The sequence below is a fragment of the Astatotilapia calliptera genome, chromosome 3 (genome assembly GCF_964374335.1).
Source record: "Astatotilapia calliptera chromosome 3, fAstCal68.1, whole genome shotgun sequence".
Taxonomy (NCBI): domain Eukaryota; kingdom Metazoa; phylum Chordata; class Actinopteri; order Cichliformes; family Cichlidae; genus Astatotilapia; species Astatotilapia calliptera.
The window spans coordinates 53,292,129-53,313,113 of NC_137424.1; the positions used below are offsets into that span (position 1 = coordinate 53,292,129).

Sequence of the window (20,985 nt, forward strand, 5' to 3'; positions counted from 1 at the left end):
ATATAACACTTATTGACCCTAGCACTGAAATATACCAGGCCAAACACAGCTGCAGCAGTGAAACTTCCATCAGAGGCGGTGTGGTGTGTTTCAAAAGTGTCTTTTACTCCACTGCTTCAAAGTGTGCTGAGTCTGTATTTACGGGAACCTTGTTAAAAGAGTAAAGTCAAGCAGGAACTAAGGGAATCTAATTACTCTTCAATGAAAAGACTCACTGCAGTCCATGGGCCTTGTTTCTGAAGCAATTCAGCGACTGCTGTGATACAGAGCAGGTGATGATCAGACACAACTGCTGGAGACGTGACTTTAAAGACACGGGGTGTATTTCAGGAGTTATATTTATGTATGAAGCAGAGGTTGAGACATTTAGTGAAGACATTACAACATTACAACAGCTGAACTAAATGTTAACCTCACCAGACACAGGTCGCTGGCCCACATCTATGGAGAGAAATTTGCATTACACACATGTGCGAGTCCTCAAAAGTTACACACAAATCACTGGGCACATTTGTAAACATCCATTTAAGCAACTTTCTAACACTTTTGAGACAAATTTCTCTCCAAATGTATCCGTTTTTTTCTAATATTGGTTTACTCAGGTTACTAAGTAAATAACTTAACTAACCTCACTTGAAATATGAGTGATTACTCATATTTGTAAGATTATGGAGGAATACTCATCTCAGAGATTAAAGATACCAACATCTTACCACAGCTCTTTTCTGTGATTTCATCTATGTTTGTTGTCTTATTCTTCCTGTTGCTCCTTTTATCTTTTAACTGACATAATATACTATTGCGTAGCAGTGGGTTACATAATAACATGTGGGATGTGCAGTCATACTTTAGCAGATAATTCAGTTCAATTACAATTTTTTTTATATTTTTCCAAATTGCAAAAACAATCATCTCAAGATGCTTTTTATTGTAAAGACTCTACAATAGCCCAGAGAAAACCGCAACAATCAGCTGACCGCTATGATCCAGCACGTGGCAACAGTGGGAAGAAAAAAGAAACAGGAAGACACCTCCAGCAGAACAAGCTCAGGGACGGGCAGCCATCTGACATGACCAGCTGGGATTGGCGGAAGAAGTTGAGACACAGACACACTGTGGAAGAGAGTCAGAGACGAATAATAGCTACTGATGAAATGCAGAATGGTGTGTATATAACAGATAATAATGGTATTTTAAATCATCTAAACTGTACAGTTCCAAATCATCTGGCCTGTGGCCACACTTACCAACTGTGAACACAAAAATTCCAAAACAAATTTCCTTGGCAGGTTTAGTAAATCTAGTGTTAACGTGTACAGATGTGGTTTGTGGTGAATCTCTGTACCAGTTCCTCTAAAGTCCAGTTTGAACCTGCAGGATGGGCTTTAGAAAGTCAAGCTCACAACTAAGGAGAAGTTGTGGGTGTTTCAAATACATTTTTGGTGAGATTTTACTGGATGCCAGTCTAACATAAAGCTAACGCACAGAGACGTGCAACCGCACACTCTCACATCCCAGCCAGGTTGAAAAAGCAGAGCTTCTATGAAATGGAAATCCACTACAACTTCTATTTAACCCGACACAGAAAAGTCCCAGCTAACCAGGATGTTTGAACACAAGGTGATACCGACAAATAAACACCGTGGTGCACTGATGTTTCACTGGCAGCGTGTTCGTATTTATCACATAGACAAGATAAAAGCAAATAAAGTTTAAATGAATGGCCGCATCCATGAGGAAAGACAAACTGCACACATAGTACAGACTCGGTGGAGACAGAGGAGCTCATTCTTGGACCATGTGAGGCCTTTGCATGTTGATCCTTTCAGCAGCTACTGCATTCAGTTGTTGCCCGCTGTTGCTCACTAAAAATGAGGATCGGAGGTGTTTGATTTCGTAACCTCCCCCATCCCTGCTGCCGCTCCTCTGATCTTTTTACTTTCATTTTACCAACGAGGCAGCAGCTGCTCCACGGTCTCTCTCTTTTACCAAATAAAGTAGTTTTCTTATAAACACTGCTCCGAGAATCCGATGGTCACCGTGAATTTACAAATCTGCGATCCGAACAGGTGAGTCTCTTCTCTGTGATATCACAGCTGCTTATGAAGTTTGGTTTTTATATTCACCCATGTGTCGTTCAATTGTCGCTTTCTCAAACTTCAAGTTCAGTAAAGGTAGAGATAAATATTCACTACTTTCTCCATTTGAAGTTTGATACTGTACAATTAATCACGTTAAAAGCACGTGTTTCTGGGGAATTCACCTGTTAGGACACGCCCCTCATGTATTTATAGCTCGTGTTCAGACTTATATTCAGCTGGTTTCGAGATGCTTTAATTATTTTCTGCATTACTGTCATATTAAAATGGGCGTAGGAGAGTTCAGTTACAGGATTTCTATCTCAACTCTAATAGTCGTCTTTCCGCTCCTTTTCGTCTTCAGGCTTGCTCAAGGTAAGCTTTAAAGTACATGTAAGGTATCCTTGCTTTGCAGCCAAATATTATTGCTACTCTCTCTATAGATGTGTGTGTGTGTGTGTGTGTGTGTGTGTGTTATGGAAGTGTTTTCGTATGTAGCGCTCTTAGAGACCTGTCAGACTTATGCGGCTGTACTGTTATCGTAGCCAATTAAATAAACATGACTGAGGCAATCCCTTTAATTTCTATGGAGACAAAAAAAAAGTAAACATGTCAGCATCTTTGATACTAATGACGTTAGATGCTGTGATGCCTGTGTGTAACGTTTCAGTTTACTTCTATTGATATTTGGTGGCAGTAGGCTGCTTGGATTTGATTGGTCAAATCTTACCCTCATAAAACAAATCACTGAAAAATATTTGGCTGAATTGAACTGATATAAAGCATTGTCCACAAATCTCTGTTGATTTTGTTTTTCATTAAAAATATTTGGTTGGTTTAATTCAATTCAATTCAATTTTATTTATATAGCGCCAAATCACAACAAAAGTCGCCTCAAGGCGCTTCATAGATACAGAGAAAAACCCAACAATCATATGACCCCGTATGAGCAAGCACTTTGGCGACAGTGGGAAGGAAAAACTCCCTTTTAACAGGAAGAAACCTCCGGCAGAACCAGGCTCAGGGAGGGGCGGGGCCATCTGCTGCGACCGGTTGGGGTGAGAGAAGGAAGACAGGATAAAGACATGCTGTGGAAGAGAGCCAGAGGTTAATAACAGATATGATTCAATGCAGAGAGGTCTGTTAATACATAGTGAGTGAGAAAGGTGACTGGAAAGGAAAAACTCAATGCATCATGGGAATCCCCCGGCAGACTACATCTATTGCAGCATAACTAAGGGAGGATTCAGGGTCACCTGGTCCAGCCCTAACTATATGCTTTAGCAAAAAGGAAAGTTTTAAGCCTAATCTTGAAAGTAGAGATAGTGTCTGTCTCCTGAATCTAAACTGGAAGCTGGTTCCACAGAAGAGGGGCCTGAAAACTGAAGGCTCTCCCTCCCATTCTACTTTTAAATACTCTAGGAACAACAAGTAGGCCTGCTTTTTTTCTTTTGAATAACCCATAAATTATTCATCTATCACAATCACTCCCTTAAGAAATGAAAATTGATGAATGAAAAGTTTATTGGAAACATTTTTAAAATCTTAGACAGATTTATTTTCTTTTTTTTAATGAACTTACATACTTGCATGGTTAGAAGAAGAAATACTAAGACTGCATGTTTGACTCGAACCTTTTCATTAGCAGTTTGTTTAGCTGGGATAGGCTCAAAGAATTGGAATCTGTATTACTATAACTTGGGTACCACTGGCCTATTTAAATCTTAGGAACACATTATGTTTTCTATACCATATATAAGTATAACTGCATGAGATTTTGTACTTATACCAGAGGTGTGATTTGAACCCTCAAGGTCTTATGTCAGTTGCCTCTTGAGTCAGTAAAGTCTGTGAGGATTAAGTGATTAGGCCTTAGTGATTAGACTTTCGGTGGAGATGGGACTGGGCCAGTGTTTGGTTGGAATTTAGGAGCAACTGAGCAACATTGAGATTAAATAAATGCCAAGACAGATTGCACAAAGATTTGTGTGTGTGTGTGTGTGTGTGTGTGTGTGTGTGTGTGTGTGTGTGTGTGTGTGTGTGTGTGTGTGTGTGTGTGTGTGTGTGTGTGTGTGTGTGTGTGTGTTGTTAATGCATGATATGTTCACTTCACTAAGAAGAAAAGTGGACAGTTATAAGCCTGATGTTATCTAAAACATGAATCAGAAAGATGACTGTTGTAGGAGGGCGTTCTATCACTTGAAAAGCTCTTTCAAAAGCATCTGATTTGTCTGAGAAGTGCTATATAAACAAGGCCTAATTGGTTGCATGTTGATTTGATTTATATCAGATTTAAAATCTCCCTTTTTGTCCCTCAGGTCAGTTACACGTGGTTGGATCCCTTCAGCCTGTTGCAGCAGCTCCAGGTGATGATGTGATCCTGCCCTGTCAAGTGGAACCAGCATTTAACGTGGCGAGGTTGACGGTGGAGTGGTCAAAGCCGGACCTCCGTCCTGACCCCAACGACCGGCTCAGCCGAGTGGAATATGTTCATCTTTACAGAGACGCCCACGAGGTCCCCGACATGAAGATCCCATCGTACATCGGGAGGACGGCGTTGTTCATAGACAGCCTGAGAGATGGAAACATCTCACTAAGAATCACTAATGTGACACCAGAAGATGAAGGAAGATACAGATGTTTCATCCCGAAGTTAAAGAGTCAAACAAGGTTTTCAATTGTTCATCTGATTGTTGGTGAGTCAGACTGATAAAATCTTTTTTTTCTCAGTTTATTTTTTCTCAAAAGTATTAAAAACCTATAAGACCAATGACTTTAGTTATATCAGCTAGTTTATGGATGATAAATACATATTTTTATTTAATTTATTTTGTTCTTTCAGACCCAAGTTTAACTGAAACTGTGACAACAAAGGCACAACTGGATCCTGAAAATTTCCATGTTCCTGATTTAAATGAAGAGATAGATAATAAAAGTGAGAACATGAGACCATCATACACCCAACACAGAATATGAAAAAGTCTTGAAATCAGCACTTTTTTGCTCTTGGGTCATCTGCAACCTACCATAAATGTTGCAAGTGCCTGAGACACTGAACCATTCATATTAATCCAACTTAGCTGAATACATGTGTGGTCTACGACACGAGTACATGTATTATGAATGTAAGGCAGTGGTTGCGGGTGTTCTGCGAGATAATGAGCAGACCTCTATGCATGCCAAATTTAATGCAGCTCTCGTCATTGTAACACTGTCACACAGCTAGATCTAAGCCTGTAACAAAAGCCTTTGCTTTCCACATTGTAGTACAGATGCAGGTCTTTTGCAAATCCATGTGCCAAATCTTTATCTCATCATTGTCAAATAATACAGTTTATCTCCACCTTTGCTGACCTCACAAAAAATGTCCCAAAAAAGTCAACAACATGATCTGGTGGACTGAAAAAGAAAGTGATTTTATGATTCTACTACTATAAAGACAGTTTCAATATACCAATATAAGATAATTGTTATCTTATATTGGTACCCATAATATGGGTGGATGAGAATGTGAAGTCAGCACATAGCAGTGCTATGTGTTAGCTTATGACATCAGTGTTGTATCTAAAAGTGCAGCAGAGGCTGCCTTATGCTTTATTTCATGACTGTACTGAATTATAAAGACATCACAGGAACTAACTTATCGTCTACCAAAAATTAAACTTCATATAATTCCCTTAGGGATTAATAAAGTATTCTGATTCTGATGATTAGACATAAAATTTCTATCAATAAAATATTGAAATATAAAAATGTGTAACTTCGTGAGTTTGACAGTTACAGTTGGTCTCATCTCTGTTTGGTTTTTCCTGGCAGGTGGTTCGTCCGAGCGGTGCCGACTGATTCCAGTTGTGGTTCTCTGTGTGTTTATTCTTCTGTGCTTCGCAGTTGGAGGATGTTTGATCACAGAGTCACAAAAAGCAGAAGTATGTTAAAGTCTTAAATATTTGTTTTTATGCATTTACTTCATGTTTGAAATATTTGAAATATCACTGTACACAAAAGTGATTAAAAAAATCTTTCTCCAGCTCAAGAAACGTCCAATCTAATTGCTTTGTGCAAGGGCGCATTGGAACTGTTAACAGAGAAGAGTGCTGCCTACGTACCTGCGGATCTTTCATATGTGTTTGAAGATTCGAAGCATTAACTCTTCCAGCCGCTTCTGGACACAGTGGACGTGTCCCATAATCTGTTTGGACCCAAATGAACTTTAACTCCTGTAAATGCTGACCGTGCCTTCAGTGACTGGTCAGCTGATGTCAAGTAGTTTCGAGTGCAGAAACAGGATCCATCATCTGAGCCAAAGTTGAACTCTGGCTTCAGAGTATACGGTTACTTTAAATCTGTTGAAGTGATGTGTTGCAGCACTTTGTGTTTTACATGTCGACACTAAAGCTGAATTTGTTTTTGTTACTTTTATGTTAAGTTATTTTGCTCACAAGGAAAGATTTAGCTCTGTTCACATAACTTTGCACTACATATAACGTGACTTCAGTGTTTTGCATATATACACACTTGCAGGATATATGAAAAACTGAAGATTGGTGGGAACTGAGGGGAGTTTTGTGTTTGTGTTTTTTTAAAGAGTCAAATCCAGCAGTAATGTATTGAGACAGCCTGGAGCTGTAGGTGCTTTTTCATCTCTTAGTTTTCTTATAATGACACATTGTTTCTGTATCAGTTTTAGGATTTCAGTATTTGGATGTCATTTTAGAGGTATGTTTCCTTTATCAGGAAGAACTTTTCCATCCTCTGAACTCTAAAGTGCTTTTCAGTTACTTAACACTTACAATTAACGGGCTTTTGAGCCACGCAGCTATATTTATGGAGAAAAGAGCCAATATCATCAAAGTTAAATATTCATTGTTCTGTTTATTTGAGCTTCTTCATATTTAAATTCTTAGAAAATTGGTCTTTTTTTTTAACGATTGTTCTGATTTTTGAAGTTTGAAACTCTTGTCACTCCTGCATTATCAAATGAATTTATGTGATATTTGAAACAGTGTTTATTCGGTTTCATGCAACAAAAAACAGCCACATAAAGTGCATTTCCAAGTGATTGCAGTGTGTTTGCGTCATATATTCAGTGATTAAAATCTGTTCTGGAGTTCAGCTGTTACATCACGTGATAGGCATCTTATGTTGTGTTAGCATCAAGGAATCATGGATGAGTAATGTGGGTGAGAATGTGAAGTCAGCACATAGGTCATAGCACTGTGTTAGCTTATGGCATCAGTTTTTTATCTAAAAGTGAGCAGAGGCTGCTTTATGCTTTCTTCTATGACGGTACTGAATTATAAAGATATCACAGAAACTAATTTATCATCTACGCAGAATTATACCTTACATCATAATCTGTAGTAGATTTCATTTTCACTGAAACTGTAAACGTATCTGTTGGGTGAAATTTCACATCCACCGTGCTTCATCATATTGTTTTCATTTCCTTTCTGTGATTCTGTATAAACTTTATGTTTGCAGCCAATCCAGACATAAAAACTAACTGCTTCATCAGGTTCTAATGCTTTCTAATTTGGGCCAAAACTGAATAATTTATATGTGTATCTGGAGTTTAGGTGGATCTATTTCTCCAAACATAGGCCGGGGTGTTATTAAAAAGGTATATGTTTATGTATGTTTGATTTTACGCACTTACTTCACGGTTGAAAAATGTTAAACAGAAAAAACTGTGCACAAAAGTTTTGGGGGTTTTTTTTAGTTGTGAAAGCCACTGGAATTCTTTAATTTTCTTGAAGGTTTGAGATGTGTCTCAAAACTGGATTGTAGGTAGCAAACAGTTAGTGTCTATGTTCAAGGATGGCCTTTCACAGTAGACATAGATGGCCTCTTTCACTCCTCTTTCAAACCATGTGTCTTCCCTGATCTTCTTTTCTGTGCATCTTTGATGATTTGATGAAAGCTCAGATTTCCACATGTTTTAAGAGTTTTCTTTACATGTGTGTGTTCCTTTTCTTTCTCATCTGGCTTAGAGGGAACATTTTTTGCCCAGTGCTGTAGGGTCCTGATTACTCCAAGTTTGTGTTCCAGAGGGTGGTGAGAGTCAAAGAGGAGGCACTGCTCTGTGTGTGGAGGCTTCTGGTAAACTTCAATGTTGAGGTTTCCATGCTGCTCAAGGTGCAAAGCACATTCCAGAAATAGCAAACTGTTATCCTTTGTATCTTCCCCGGGGAACTTTATATTTCTACCCACTGAGTTGATGTGAACAGTAAAGGCTTCTACTTCTTAGGTTTTGATTGTGACCCAGGTATTATCCACATACCTGTAACAGCAGCTTGGTGCTGTCCCTTTAAAAAGCCTTTACTGTCCACTTGCTCCATGTAAAGGTTGGCTACAATAGGTAACACGGAGCAGCCTGTGGCAAATCTATGGCCTCATTGTATTTACAATTAATGGTGGTAACACAGAGGTCTAACAGTGTGCATATCTGACTGGGGGTAAAGCTGGATCTTTTTTCTAGGGAGCTGTCTTGCTGTAGTAATTGCTGCTTGAAATCAGGCCAGTACAGAATAATATGGAGTTCAGATGAGAACTTAAAAGACTTACTCCAAATATAGGCTCAGGAGGGTTATTAATAGGCTGTATTGGAATAAATAATGCATTTAATTAGGATAAAGTAAACACCTCTTCTTTTTTTCTTTTTTTTAAATTCGACAATATTGCAGAAAAAATCGTCTTATGATCCCACAAACTGAGTTTGTTCAAGCAGATCAAATCAAACTCAGATTTTCAGGACAGAGCCATGGAGCATCCACAACTACTGAAGACCAAAGCCTGAGCATACCACTAACCACAACAAACAAGAGATCACACAATTTTGTTTTCATTTAAAATGCTTGTTAATTAATTTTTAGTAGAATTTTTTAGCTATATAACATTTTTAGCTATATAATTTAATTGTCACAACAAGTCCAGGGTTACACATATGCTCTGCATGATTCAGCTGGTTTGTGTTTATGACAAGTTGCAGAGTGCCCTCTAGTGGACCAGCGATGCAACATCAACACTTATATTTTAAGAGCGTTCCTTCTGTCTCTTCTTTACTCCATTATTATATTTTTCGTTTATTCGCCATTATTATTGTTGATTCCAGTGCAGATTCTGATTGCAGCCAGGCTCTAGTTATTAATACTAAATGGTTTCCTCCCACCAAACAACTCTGAGTATCATATTTACCCCATAAACCCAGAAATGATTAATTAACATTTACTATATTTCATGAAACCTATTCTTTTTCATGTGAGAAGGACAAAGTGAAAGTGAAAATAAAACTCCAATTTTCAACTTTTCTGCATATGTCAGGAAGGAAAAGGCTGAGGGAGGCATGAAGGATGTTACTCAGACTTGTTGCTGCCAGGAGATGAGGTAGAGGAGGCCCAGACATGACAGCTTTAAGGTGCCTGAGCAGGAACAAAGTGATCGCACCCAACATCCACACTGGACGAGTAAGGCAGAGCTCTGAATTTTGTGGCATTGCAATGTGTAGGAAGGGAAATAAGAACACTTAGACACACACAAGTAGAGTACATAATCAGATCATTTCTATTCAAGTCACTTTTATTTATATAAAATCACAACAACAGTGGCTGTAATGGAGGAGGTCACTTTAAGAGGGATGGACTTGACCTCCTGACTATGACTGATGTAGATGATAAGGTGCTGACTCTATGAATCCACAATCTCAACAGGGTTGTCCGATAAGAACAGATGGCGTATCCACAAAATCCACTGCCACTCAGGTATCTGTCGTTCACTCATTTATTTAACAAGAATCCGAAGCACACATCCATAATGTGAGTGAGGGGATTTAACAGGCTGTAAAATGCTATATGCCGTGTGGTGAGTGATGGTGTGGTTTCTGTTGGAAAGAACATAAAAGTCTTCCATAATTATGTGAACAGAGTGAATTAAATGTGTAATACAACAATACAAACAATACTGGATAGTGGAACATGCAACCAAAATAAGGGAGTGTCAACAAATGCTAATTTTACTATTTACATAAATCCTAACTAGGCACTTTACATTAGAGCTAACATGAGAAATTAGTGACGGTCCCTTAATGACCGCACCGCAGAGGCTGCTTCGCAGTAAACGGCAGTAACAATCGGTAAACAAAGTGTGCGCCAAGGATTAAACAAGGGAGGATAATGGCCGCAGCAAAGAACAAACACGATAAAACACAGAAACTTACAGTCTCATGGACGCACACCGCTAACAGCATTAGAAGGAACGAAAATCCACACGGTGAGTAAAACTCTGCTGACTCTTCCCACCTGCAGCTCCGACCGAACTCTCTGCGTCCGTAATGATGAGGTAGAATTGTGTCTTCTGATTGGTGAAGAGAATGGTTTGCCTCACCGCTCATTGGCTAAACGGCAGCAGTATGCTGATATCTTACTCCGCAGATGTGGCTCCGTTCGTGAGTTCTGCGAACTGGCTGGCCTTTTGTACAGTGGCTTCAAGGTGCTTAAACTATGGGCACTTCCTATTGAACTATTTCTTTGATTTATATAAATAATATTTTCTAAAACTAATTAAACTTTATCAGTTCAGTTTGGAGCCTAAAGAAATGGGGTTACAACAGTTTTTAACATGAAACCTAAAAACTGCCCACAACCACCTCCTAAAGACCTTAAATAGAAAATAGGCAAAGTGGTTTTAAATATGTCAAACCACACAAACCAGAGTCAGGTGCTTGTCGCTGACTGCAACTTTAAACTGAAAACAGAGTATCTATAAAATGTTTGATGCATGACTCTGATACCCTGGGATCTGGATACACTGGGTCCCAGTGGTAGTAAGCTCAACGAGTCCACACACTATCCTTAGATTAGGCAGTCCATCAAGAGGCCTGAATCAGCCAAACCATGACACAGGAAAGCCTTTGTCGATGAGCTGATGATTCCCTGCACACACTGCAGTTTGTGTCCAAGTTTGTGTTCCAGAGGGTGGTGGGAGTCAAAGAGGAGGTACTGCTCTGTGTGTGGAGGCTTCTGGTAAACTTCAGATTTCTATTCTCCTCAATGTGCAGCTGTTATCCTTTGTATCTTCCCCGGGGAACTTTATATTTCTATCCACTGAGTTGATGTGAACAGTAAAGGCTTCTACTTCTTAGGTTTTGATTGTGACCCAGGTGTCATCCACATACCTGTAACAGCAGCTTGGTGCTGTTCTTTTAAAAAGCCTTTACTTTCCACTTTCTCCATGTAAAGGTTGGCTACAATAGGTAACACGGGGCAGCCCATGGCAAATCCATGGCCTCGTTGTATTTACAATTCATGGTGGTAACACAGAGGTCTAACAGTGTGCATATCTGACTGGGGTTAAAGCTGGTTCTGTAGGGAGCTGTCTTGCTGTAGTCATTGCTGCTTCAGGCTTCTACTCCAAACATGGACTCGGTGGGGTTATTAAAAGGCTGTATTGGAAATAAATAATGCATTTAACTGCGATAAAGTCTCAACACCTTTCTTTTTTAAATTTGACAATATTGTATTAAAAACATCCTCTTATTATTCCATGATTATTATTATTATTCCTTATTATTCCATTATGGGAACAGTCTAAATTTAATGTTTCTGATGTCTTCTGGCTGATTAATACATGTGTGTCCTACAGAGGACCCCATAGCTACAATTTTGCGCTTAAGTTGGGAGGGGTAATAAAACAGAAGTCAGTTCAGTACAATCAACTGCCATCCAGCAGTGAGTTTACACACTAACTTAAATCAGCATTTTGTAGGTAAATGTCTAAATGAGCTCGAGTGAATCAAAATGAACCAAAACTTATTGAGTTAAGGATAAAAAGGAAGACTAATACCATGAGACTGAAACCATAACTATAAAAAATGATCATAGTAACATAGTAATCACAAAGTAAACTTCTGTGGTAAACAAACTTGTAATGGTCTTTTTTTGTACAGCTATTTAAATCATTTATTGTAAAGCATTTAAATGAGTCTCCTGTGAATTCATATGAAATACAGAGGCGTGCTTCCTCTGGTATTCTGAAGTAAAACATCACAGGCTGATCAGTTTGTTGCTACATCTATTTATAAAATGCAAAACCAGATGCTCACACACAGACACATGATTGACTTTTCACACATTTGGCTCAATAATGGTGCACAGAGTTGGTGAGCTCACAGTGTCAGAGCGGCTTTGTAAACCTATTTGTGGAGGATGTATGTCACAGTTTCATCTTCGATACCACAAATTTCAAATGTTTACTGTCTTTACCAAGAAGTGTATCACAATGAAGTGACGTTATGGAATATTTATTAAACTCTGAATTCAAATAGCACAATGTTATTAGGAGAAAACTTCAATCCTGCATGAAGATCAATTGACACACTGTGGGAAGGTGATTTGTACAACACTTAAAGGAGAACGTCAATGTCTTTTTTTTTCCAGATATTTATGTGATATCCCTTAATTTCTGGAGTTTACACACACAGACAGTACTAGAATAAAAAAAATACAAATTTGGCATCCATTCAGATGATGATGTAAACTCACAGATTGAGTTAAAGACTCATGGAACAGCTCTGCTGAGTTTTCTCTTCTGTGACTCCAAATACTATCATCATGTCTAAATGACAATCGAATATATACAATATATTATTCTGTAAGAGGGGAGTAGGAGAGCAGAAATAAAGTAAATGTTCATCACTCTATGGAGGATGTGCAGTTACATTTTAGCTGATGCTATTTTAAAATATGTGTAAATATAAAGAGTGTGTTAGTAAACCAGCTATCTTAGTCTTTGGCCAAATGAAGAAGTTCAGTGAGGTTAAACATCCTCTTTGCCTAATCTGTCTGTGCTAAATTTATCCTACATTTCCTCTAATTGCTGGTTTGTGGTTGCTATATTTGGATGGGCTTGTAGAAAAAAATAAGTGAGTAGTTCAGCAGAAGCTGTAGATGTTGCAAAGGAATTTCCTGTTGTATTCTACAGTAGTCCATCTATTGCAGGGATGGCTGGTATGAGCAGGAAGTCGATGCACCGTAGGGACAGAGACACATACAGCGACACACTCAATGAACACTTAACAGTCCATTCTTTATTAAAGCTGTGGTTCTCAGCATCAGAAAGCTTTTGTACTCCCAGTGTTCTGCACAAACTACCACGCTGCATGTGACAGCGATAAAAAGGGAATAAATATCATACAGCATTTATATATTCCGTCATATTCCTTCTTATCAGTTAGGCGGGATGAAAGCATTGGAGGTAAGCTTTCACACACACACACTTTTTAAATTCAGTTTAACAGGATTTGTGAAATGTACAGTAATCGTACCCCTTTCAAAATAAAATTTTGTAGTGAAAGGAACTCACTAACTCCAATTTTCAACTTTAGTCCATACTTTAGGAAGGAAAGGGCTGACAGAGGCAGGATGGATGTTACTCAGGATTATGGGAGGTGACTCAGACTTATTGTCAGGAGATGAGGTAGAGGAGGCCCAGACATGACAGCTTTAAGGCACCTGAGCAGGAACAAAGTGATCGCACCCAACATCCACACTGGACGAGTAAGGCAGAGCTCTGAATTTTGTGACATTGCAATGTGTAGGAAGGGAAATAAGAACACTTAGACACACACAAGTAGATTACATAATCAGATAAAAGTTTGATTTCTTTGATTTATAGAAATAACATTTTCTAAAAGCAAATTAAACTGTACCTTTCATTTCTTCATCTGTTCAGTTTGAACCCTTCTGAAACAGGGTTACAATAGTTTTTAACATGAAACCTAAAAACTGCCCACAACCATCTCCCGATGACCTTCAACAGAAAAAAGGCAAAGTGGTTTTTAAATATGTCAGACCACACAAACCAGAGTCAGGTGGTTGTCACTGATTGCAACTTTAAACTGAAAACAGATTATCTAAAACATATTTGCAGCATGACTCGGATCTGGATACACTGGGTCCCAGTGGTAGTAAACTCAACAAGTCGAGACATTATCTTTAGATTTGGCAGTCCATCAACAGGCCTTAATCAGCCAAACCGTGACACAGGAAAGCCTTTGTCGATGAGCTGATGAGTCCCTGCACACACTGCAGTTTGTGCCTGGGAACTCAAATCGCACAACTTCAGAGCCCCACCTTACACAGCACTTCTTGTAATTGACTTTGAATGTTGGCATTTTGTTCCAGCTCAGACTTCTCAGAAGCCAGTTTGTCCTATTCTAAGGTTTCACCTTTCTGTTCCTTCTCTCTGTTATTACATACACGATTACTGTTGGTGTCATGCCTCAGGTGTTAGTGACCCAACAATGGAGCTTTAGAAATAATGACCATATGTTAAAAGTCCTCACCTCTGTCCATACGTCAGGAAGCAGAGGACTGGAAGAAAAGTGATTCTCATCGCTGTTAGGAGATCAGGTGGAGGAGGACTAGACAGTGATTGTTAAACACGGCATTTAAGTGTGTGTAATCCACCTCTGAGCACTATGATAGCTGTAGCTATAGGCTCCACCACTCCACCCTCCCGAAACCTGAATTGGACAAGCAGACGAAAATGAAGAAAAAAAGACATGAGTATGTATGGAAACATGAAAGTATAATAATAATAATAATAATAATAATAATAATAATAATAATAATAATAATAATAATAATAATGTATTTTTTAAAAAGAAGCATAACCTGGAAGGGAAACATAAGCCACTCCCTCCTCCTCGTCTTTCTCTCTCCCTTGCACACCGTTGCACACACACGCACCGGTGCGTCAGCTTCAGGCGGACCATCACTACGGTTTTTCATAAAGTTTTCTCCCCTCGATAAAGAACCCGATGGTCGCGATCAGCTAATGAAGCTTCTGACTGAAAAGGTGAGCCGCTTCTGCTCTGATCTACTGTTTGATCATTAATGAGAACGAGCGCTTCCTGGATTCAAACCGCTCCTGTCTGAATGCATAACATCTTCTACGCATTGGCTAAAATATTACAGCACTCCAAACCTCTCTTTAAAAGTAAGATTAAAATTACTTTATTCTCACGGAACGGTTATGTTTAACCTGAAAACACGTCGACGCGTGACATAATGTTGGCAGGCAGCTGACTCATGGCCCAGAGCATGACTCAATCTTTGTCACGTGATTAGTTCCAACATGCCCACAGACCGGTCATTCATCAGCTGCTCTGCAGTCACATAGTCCTGTCGAAGATGGACACAGAAGAGTCAAGTGTCAGTGTTTCTACTATATTCACGTTCTTGTTGTTGCTTTCCCCCATCGTGTCTCTTGAAGGTAAGCTATAAAGCTATACATAGGATGGCTCGCACATGTAGTTGGGTTTGATGATCTAACTAAACGAGATTTATATTCTAATGTGAAGCGTTCCTGTATGTATGGATACAGTAATATATATACAACATTTAATTTAACAAAGCAATTTAAAACAATGATATATATCTATCGATCAATCGATAGATATATATCTATATATATATATATATATATATATATATATATAGATAGATAGATAGATAGATAGATAGATAGATATATATATCTAGATATAGATATAGATATATATATATATATAGATATTTTTATATTTATTTATTTTTGCAAGGACAACACCAGTAAATGATTATTTGAAAATACTTGACTTTTTAAGCAGGATGTGTGTATTTATTTCTCCTCCTCAGGTGAGTTTGATGTGGTCGGATCACTTCAGCCTATCCTGGCTGCTCCAGGTGATGATGTCATCCTGCCGTGTCGCGTGGAGCCAAAGTTTAATGTGGCGGGGTTGACGGTGGAGTGGTCGAGGCCCGATCGTCGTCCTGACCCCAACGACCGTCTGAGTCGAGTGGAATATGTTCATCTTTACAGAGATGCCCGAGAGGTCCCCGACATGAAGATCCCATCATACGTCGGGAGGACGGCGTTGTTCACAGACGGCCTGAGAGAAGGAAACATCTCACTAAGAATCACTAATGTGACACAAGAAGATGAAGGAAGATACAGATGTTTCATCCCAAAGTTAAAGAGTCGAACAAAGTCTTCAATTGTTCATCTGATTGTTGGTGAGTCAGACTGAAAAGATTTTTGTTGTTTTGTTTCAAACTTGCCTTAAAGATCGGTGTGCTTGGCTTATTTTACCAACAACTTATTTTGGTGTTGCTCCTTAAAGACTTCTGGATATTATTTTATTGTAAATAATTAAATGTTCTTACAATCTTATATTCAGCTGAAACTATGACAACAGAGACGCCACTGCATCCTGAAACTCTCCAAACTCCTGAGGACGAGTTTCACAGTAAAGGTGAGAACATGAGGAACAAATCAAGACAATTAAAAAGTCTTGAAATGGATCTAAATCACCTTTATGATGCAGTTTTCTCTCACTGATGGCAGCCTCTCTGTGTAGTCCTCAAAATGTTTAATGTGCGCTGCTTTATTTTGAAGTAGATGCAGGAAGCGTAGTGTAATATCCTGGGAGCAGCTCTGCAGATCTCTTTATTTATTTCTGTGAAGCAGTAAATGTATCAGTTATTCTCCTGTGGTTTTTGACAAAGTCATGTTTGCTGCCCTGAGAATTCTGGGACTTGTAGCACTAAAGTGACCATCAGGACTGATATCTCAGTAATTCTAACTTCATTTCACTGTCAGGTAACGTCTGTGCTTAATAGTTTAATAAATGTGACATGTCATGTCAAAACATGTCATGTTGTGTCTTACAGTAGATCTCATCTCTGTTTGGCAGGTGGTTTGTCCCGTCGGAGCCGACTGATCCCACTTGTGGTTTTCTGTGTTTTTATTCTGCTCTGTGTCGCAGTCGCAGGACACCGGTTCACAGAGTTGAAGCATTGAAAAACAGAAGTATGAGTAAGCCTTAAATCTTAAATATTTATGCATTTACCTCATGGCTGAAGGATGGAAATTAAGGAAAACTGTTTGTGTGTCTGTTCTTTGTTACTCCAGCTTGCGAGTGCAGCTTTGTAGGTGGACGCATTGGAAACATTAACAGAGGCGCAAGCATCACCCACTTTACTTGAACGTTAATTAAAAGCATTGATTTTTCCAGCCTCATGTGGACACAGCAGCTCTGCAGCAGGAGGATTTCACTATGTCCTGTAATTTTCTTGGAGTCAACAACAACCATCCTTTTTGCCAAATTCGACTTGTGGGATCAAACTTTAAAAGCGTGAGGACCTAAAATTTTGATGCCTTGCTCATGGGCACATTGGAAACATTAAGAGAGAGAGAGTGCCAACTTCTTACTTACTTTGAGATGTTTCTTATTTGTTTGAGGAGCCGAAGAACTTTTCCAGCCTCCTGTGGGCACAGTGGGCCTGCAGCAGGTGAATATCATGACGTACTGCAGTTTGTTTGGACCTGAATTCTACCTTTAATCCCTGTGATGGTGCCTGAGATTGTATGACTGGTCTGTTGACTTCCAAAGGGTTGAACCACAGGTTGTACTGCAGCACTAAGACTGAAATTGTTTTGTGAGACTTTGATCAAATCTTAATAACCTCACATATAAATTCTCTTGCATGTGAGGTTATTTACAAAGAAACACTTAAGTCTAATTGGATGTCCTTTCACGAGAACTAGATCTGAAGTGCTTTAACTGTTCTTGCATTTATACCTGCGTTAGTTTGAACTTTTTTTGTAGCTTGTGGGAACATGAAATGCTAGTTTAGATACTAAGAAAATGAAACCTGTTTAAAAGCCCCTTAGAGTCATCTTGTATTTTGAGGAGATATGAGTGAATATTTGCACTTTGTTTTGTATTATGGGTGAAGTCTTACTTTATTCTGCCCTTTAGAGAGCGGACTACAACAGTACTAGATCAGGTTGAACTCATGTAAACATGTTTGCTGTGATGTGATTGTAGGTATTTAATTTGTCTTTTGGGACAGCTTGGAGCTAAAGGTGCTTTCCATGGGTTTGTTTTGTTAAAGTTCCTAACTGTCACTCTGACATACTGATTGTTTTTATCAAGCTCAACTTTCTGCTTCCTTCTTACGGAAGGAATATCTAATACATAGTTCTGTTGTTTTAGGCCTTATTCTATTTAAAAATGTCTCTTAAAGAAAAGCAGGTCTTCTCTTTAAAACACTGATTTTTATATTTTGAACCTTTTGTTATTTTGGACTTTCCAACTAATTAAACTTAAATTTGAGGCAAAATGTTTCCAGACAATTGCTTCTCAGATAAAGTTCATTTGCAAATGATTTCAGTGTGTTTGCATCGTTTATTCAGTGACTAACATCTGTGCTGGAGTTCAGCCTTGTGTTGTTGTGTTATCATCACAGGTCAGCAATGTTGAAAACATGCCGACCTGAGCTGCTTGTTAGATTAGCTCAGCATGACAACAGTGCTTCATCCAACAGCAGTACAGCAGGGGCTGATTTACACATTCATTTATGTCTGTACTGAAGTAAAAAACGTATTACAGATTTGTTTCACTAAAAGTGAAATCTCAGCTGTTATTGGAGGATGCTTTTACTGAAGGACAAGATTTACCTCCCAATGCTCTGTCACCTCACCTTGTTATTTTTATTTTTATTTTTTATTATTTATATATATATATATATATATATATATATATATATATATATATATATATATATATATATATATATATATATATATTTTTTTTTTTTTTTTTTTATTATTATTATTATTTTTTTTTTTTTTTTTTTTTTTTTACTTAAAACCGTTTTCTAATTTTGTCTCCCCCCCCCTCCCAAAAAAAAAAAAAAATTACAATTAAAATAACAAGACAAATAAACCTAAACCACAATCATAACGGGATAAATCATGGACAGAAGCCACCACCTTCGACCCAAAGTCTGTTTGAGGTTTTAAGTTTTATTTAAGAACACAAAGAATATCTGGATATATATTTATAATAACTCTCTGTTGTACTAAAAATCACAGCAAATGATTTTCCATTATATTTATAGACAAAGGAAGTACTCTAGCCTATATATAGATTTTATCGTTTCTGTTTACATGGGTATCCTTCCACTCGAGAGAGGAAAAATATTTGGTTGTGTTCAGCCTGTGGGTGGGGGAAGCACAGAAAACATAAGAAAGCCTACTGCTTGTTAAGGTATGATCGGGCCCACAGTCTGCCCCGAATTGTTTTTAAACAAAAGTTTCTAACACAACCCGCTGGAAAAAACAAAATGCCTGTGGGCGTGTTGACGAGACTATATTGACTCCCGCAGTGACTGCTGTGCGCTGGAACAAAGGAGTGATTTTAAATATGAGTTTATGCATGAGTAGTTTGGTCTTGTCAGAGATCATGTACAAAAACAGTCATCTCAGAGAGATCTGAACAGGGACTCTAACCAGCAACCTGGAGATTACAGGTGAGCTGCATTAATCTCAAATCTTTTAGCTGCCCACAAAGAAACGAGGCAGGCTGCATCGCCATGTGTGAAGCACATCAATCTTTCATCTGGTCTCACAGTAAAAAAGGGAAAATCCTGTCAACAACTTACTAGCAACACTAATTACTACACCCTTACTGTAAATCATGTTACAGTAAGGTTACTGAAATACTGTGAGCAACGACTTTCATTCAAACAGTTATAAACTTTTCTTTTTGTTAATGGTGCCCATGACTGAATTCAATCCACTACTGAAAGCCGATGAGATCTTTGAAAATCTTTACTCCACCTCTCTTTGATGAGGCTAATTATGACACACAGAAACAGATGGCATTCACTCCATCGGACCAGTGTCACTGAGTTTCAGTGCAGTTCTTGTGTAACTTAGCATACCTAAACCTTTTGTTCCTGTCTCCCTTCCTTAAGAATGGCTTCTTGACAGCCACCCTTCCACTGAGACCATGTCTGATGAGGCTTCGGTGAACAGCAGCTGGATGAGCTGAAGGGGCAGATGCATCTCTCAGGTTTGTCAGCTCTTTCAAAGAACTGTAAAAGACTTCAGAAAACTCTTGCTCAACACCATACAAAATGTGAAGAAATGGGTTTTGATGACCCTGTATTTTATGTAGTACTGTACATATAGATACAGCTGGCTAACTAAGAACAGGTAATGGTGGTTGAGTGCATTACTTGTTTTCTTTGAAATAACTGTACCTGCTGAGTCCAGGTCTGTCTGTAGCTCTCCACAAGTGGTCTTTGGCTCTTGGACAACTCTTCTGATCATTTTCACTCCACTGTCTGAAATCTTGTGGGGAGCACCTGGTATGGTAAAATGATGTTCTTTCCACTTCTAGATTATGAGCCCGACAGTGCTCACTGGAACCTTCAGTAGTTTAGAAATTCTTCAATAACTAATGCCATCAGTAAGTTTCGCATGTTTTGCAATAAGGCTGTAAAGCTTTTCATTGGTTTTACCCATCATGTGATGTTTATTGTGTGGCACCTTGCTAATGATACATTTTATAGGGATGAAAGCAGCTGATATTAATTTATATTAAGTGACAGGATTACTTTTTAATTAGTGATACATTTTAGCTGGTGTCATGACTTTCCATGCCCTTTTAGATGCCTCGGTCTTCATGTGTTCAATACTTCTTCCCTGTGTCATTTCTCATTATTACACATAATAAAATCAGTATTTACATTAAATATGTTAAATATTTCATTAAAGAATACAGTAATGTGACATCATAAGAAATTTCCATGATGCACTCATTGACAGGAGTGTGGTTCTTTGGACCATGGTGGTGAATGGGTTATAGTAAGGGTTTGAGGTTAGGCGAGTCATCCTCAATCAGGATGAGTGAGTGGGTGGATAAATGTAATCTGTTTTTCATATGTTTTAATTCAGGTCCCACTTTCTCCCCCGCCCACATCTGCGACTCTGCCTCCTCTTCACACCACCTGAGGCTGCTCCACACATTCCACTGTCCAAATAAACACTCTGAAGGATCCTCAGAAGTCCTGGAGAG

At 38.6% G+C, this 20,985-nt stretch overlaps 2 protein-coding genes and 1 long non-coding RNA gene across 6 annotated transcripts; 2 read left to right on the forward strand and 1 right to left on the reverse strand.

Moving 5' to 3' along the window:
- Positions 1 to 2,120: 2,120 nt before the first annotated feature.
- LOC113012694 (myelin-oligodendrocyte glycoprotein-like) lies at positions 2,121 to 7,137 on the forward strand. Its single transcript, XM_026152996.2, has 5 exons — positions 2,121 to 2,453; positions 4,397 to 4,774; positions 4,921 to 5,013; positions 5,895 to 6,004; positions 6,107 to 7,137. Exons 1-5 carry the CDS (start codon positions 2,366 to 2,368, stop codon positions 6,125 to 6,127), a joined length of 690 nt encoding a protein of 229 aa, XP_026008781.2. The 5' UTR covers positions 2,121 to 2,365; the 3' UTR covers positions 6,128 to 7,137.
- A 2,495-nt stretch (positions 7,138 to 9,632) lies between these two features.
- Positions 9,633 to 14,886, reverse strand: LOC145421628 (uncharacterized). Its single transcript, XR_013903003.1, has 3 exons — positions 14,747 to 14,886; positions 10,291 to 14,595; positions 9,633 to 9,954 (listed from the first exon to the last, which is right to left on the reverse strand). It is a non-coding gene; the product is annotated as an uncharacterized LOC145421628 (long non-coding RNA).
- LOC113019045 (myelin-oligodendrocyte glycoprotein-like) lies at positions 14,795 to 18,286 on the forward strand. Of its 4 annotated transcripts, none has more exons than XR_003271927.2 (5): positions 14,795 to 14,930; positions 15,752 to 16,129; positions 16,294 to 16,368; positions 16,810 to 16,925; positions 17,028 to 18,286. XR_003271927.2 is itself a non-coding variant. In XM_080292179.1 (5 exons), the coding sequence occupies exons 1-4, from the start codon at positions 15,266 to 15,268 to the stop codon at positions 16,914 to 16,916; spliced, it is 642 nt and encodes a 213-aa protein (XP_080148305.1). In that variant the 5' UTR covers positions 15,048 to 15,265; the 3' UTR covers positions 16,917 to 16,931; positions 17,028 to 18,286. The 4 variants fall into 4 exon arrangements, 3 of the variants coding, with proteins under 3 accessions (XP_080148305.1, XP_080148297.1, XP_080148313.1); XM_080292179.1 differs by lacking the exon at positions 14,795 to 14,930 and adding an exon at positions 15,048 to 15,347 and having other exon boundaries at positions 16,810 to 16,931; XM_080292171.1 differs by lacking the exon at positions 14,795 to 14,930 and adding an exon at positions 15,114 to 15,347.
- The last annotated feature ends 2,699 nt before the right edge of the window (positions 18,287 to 20,985 follow it).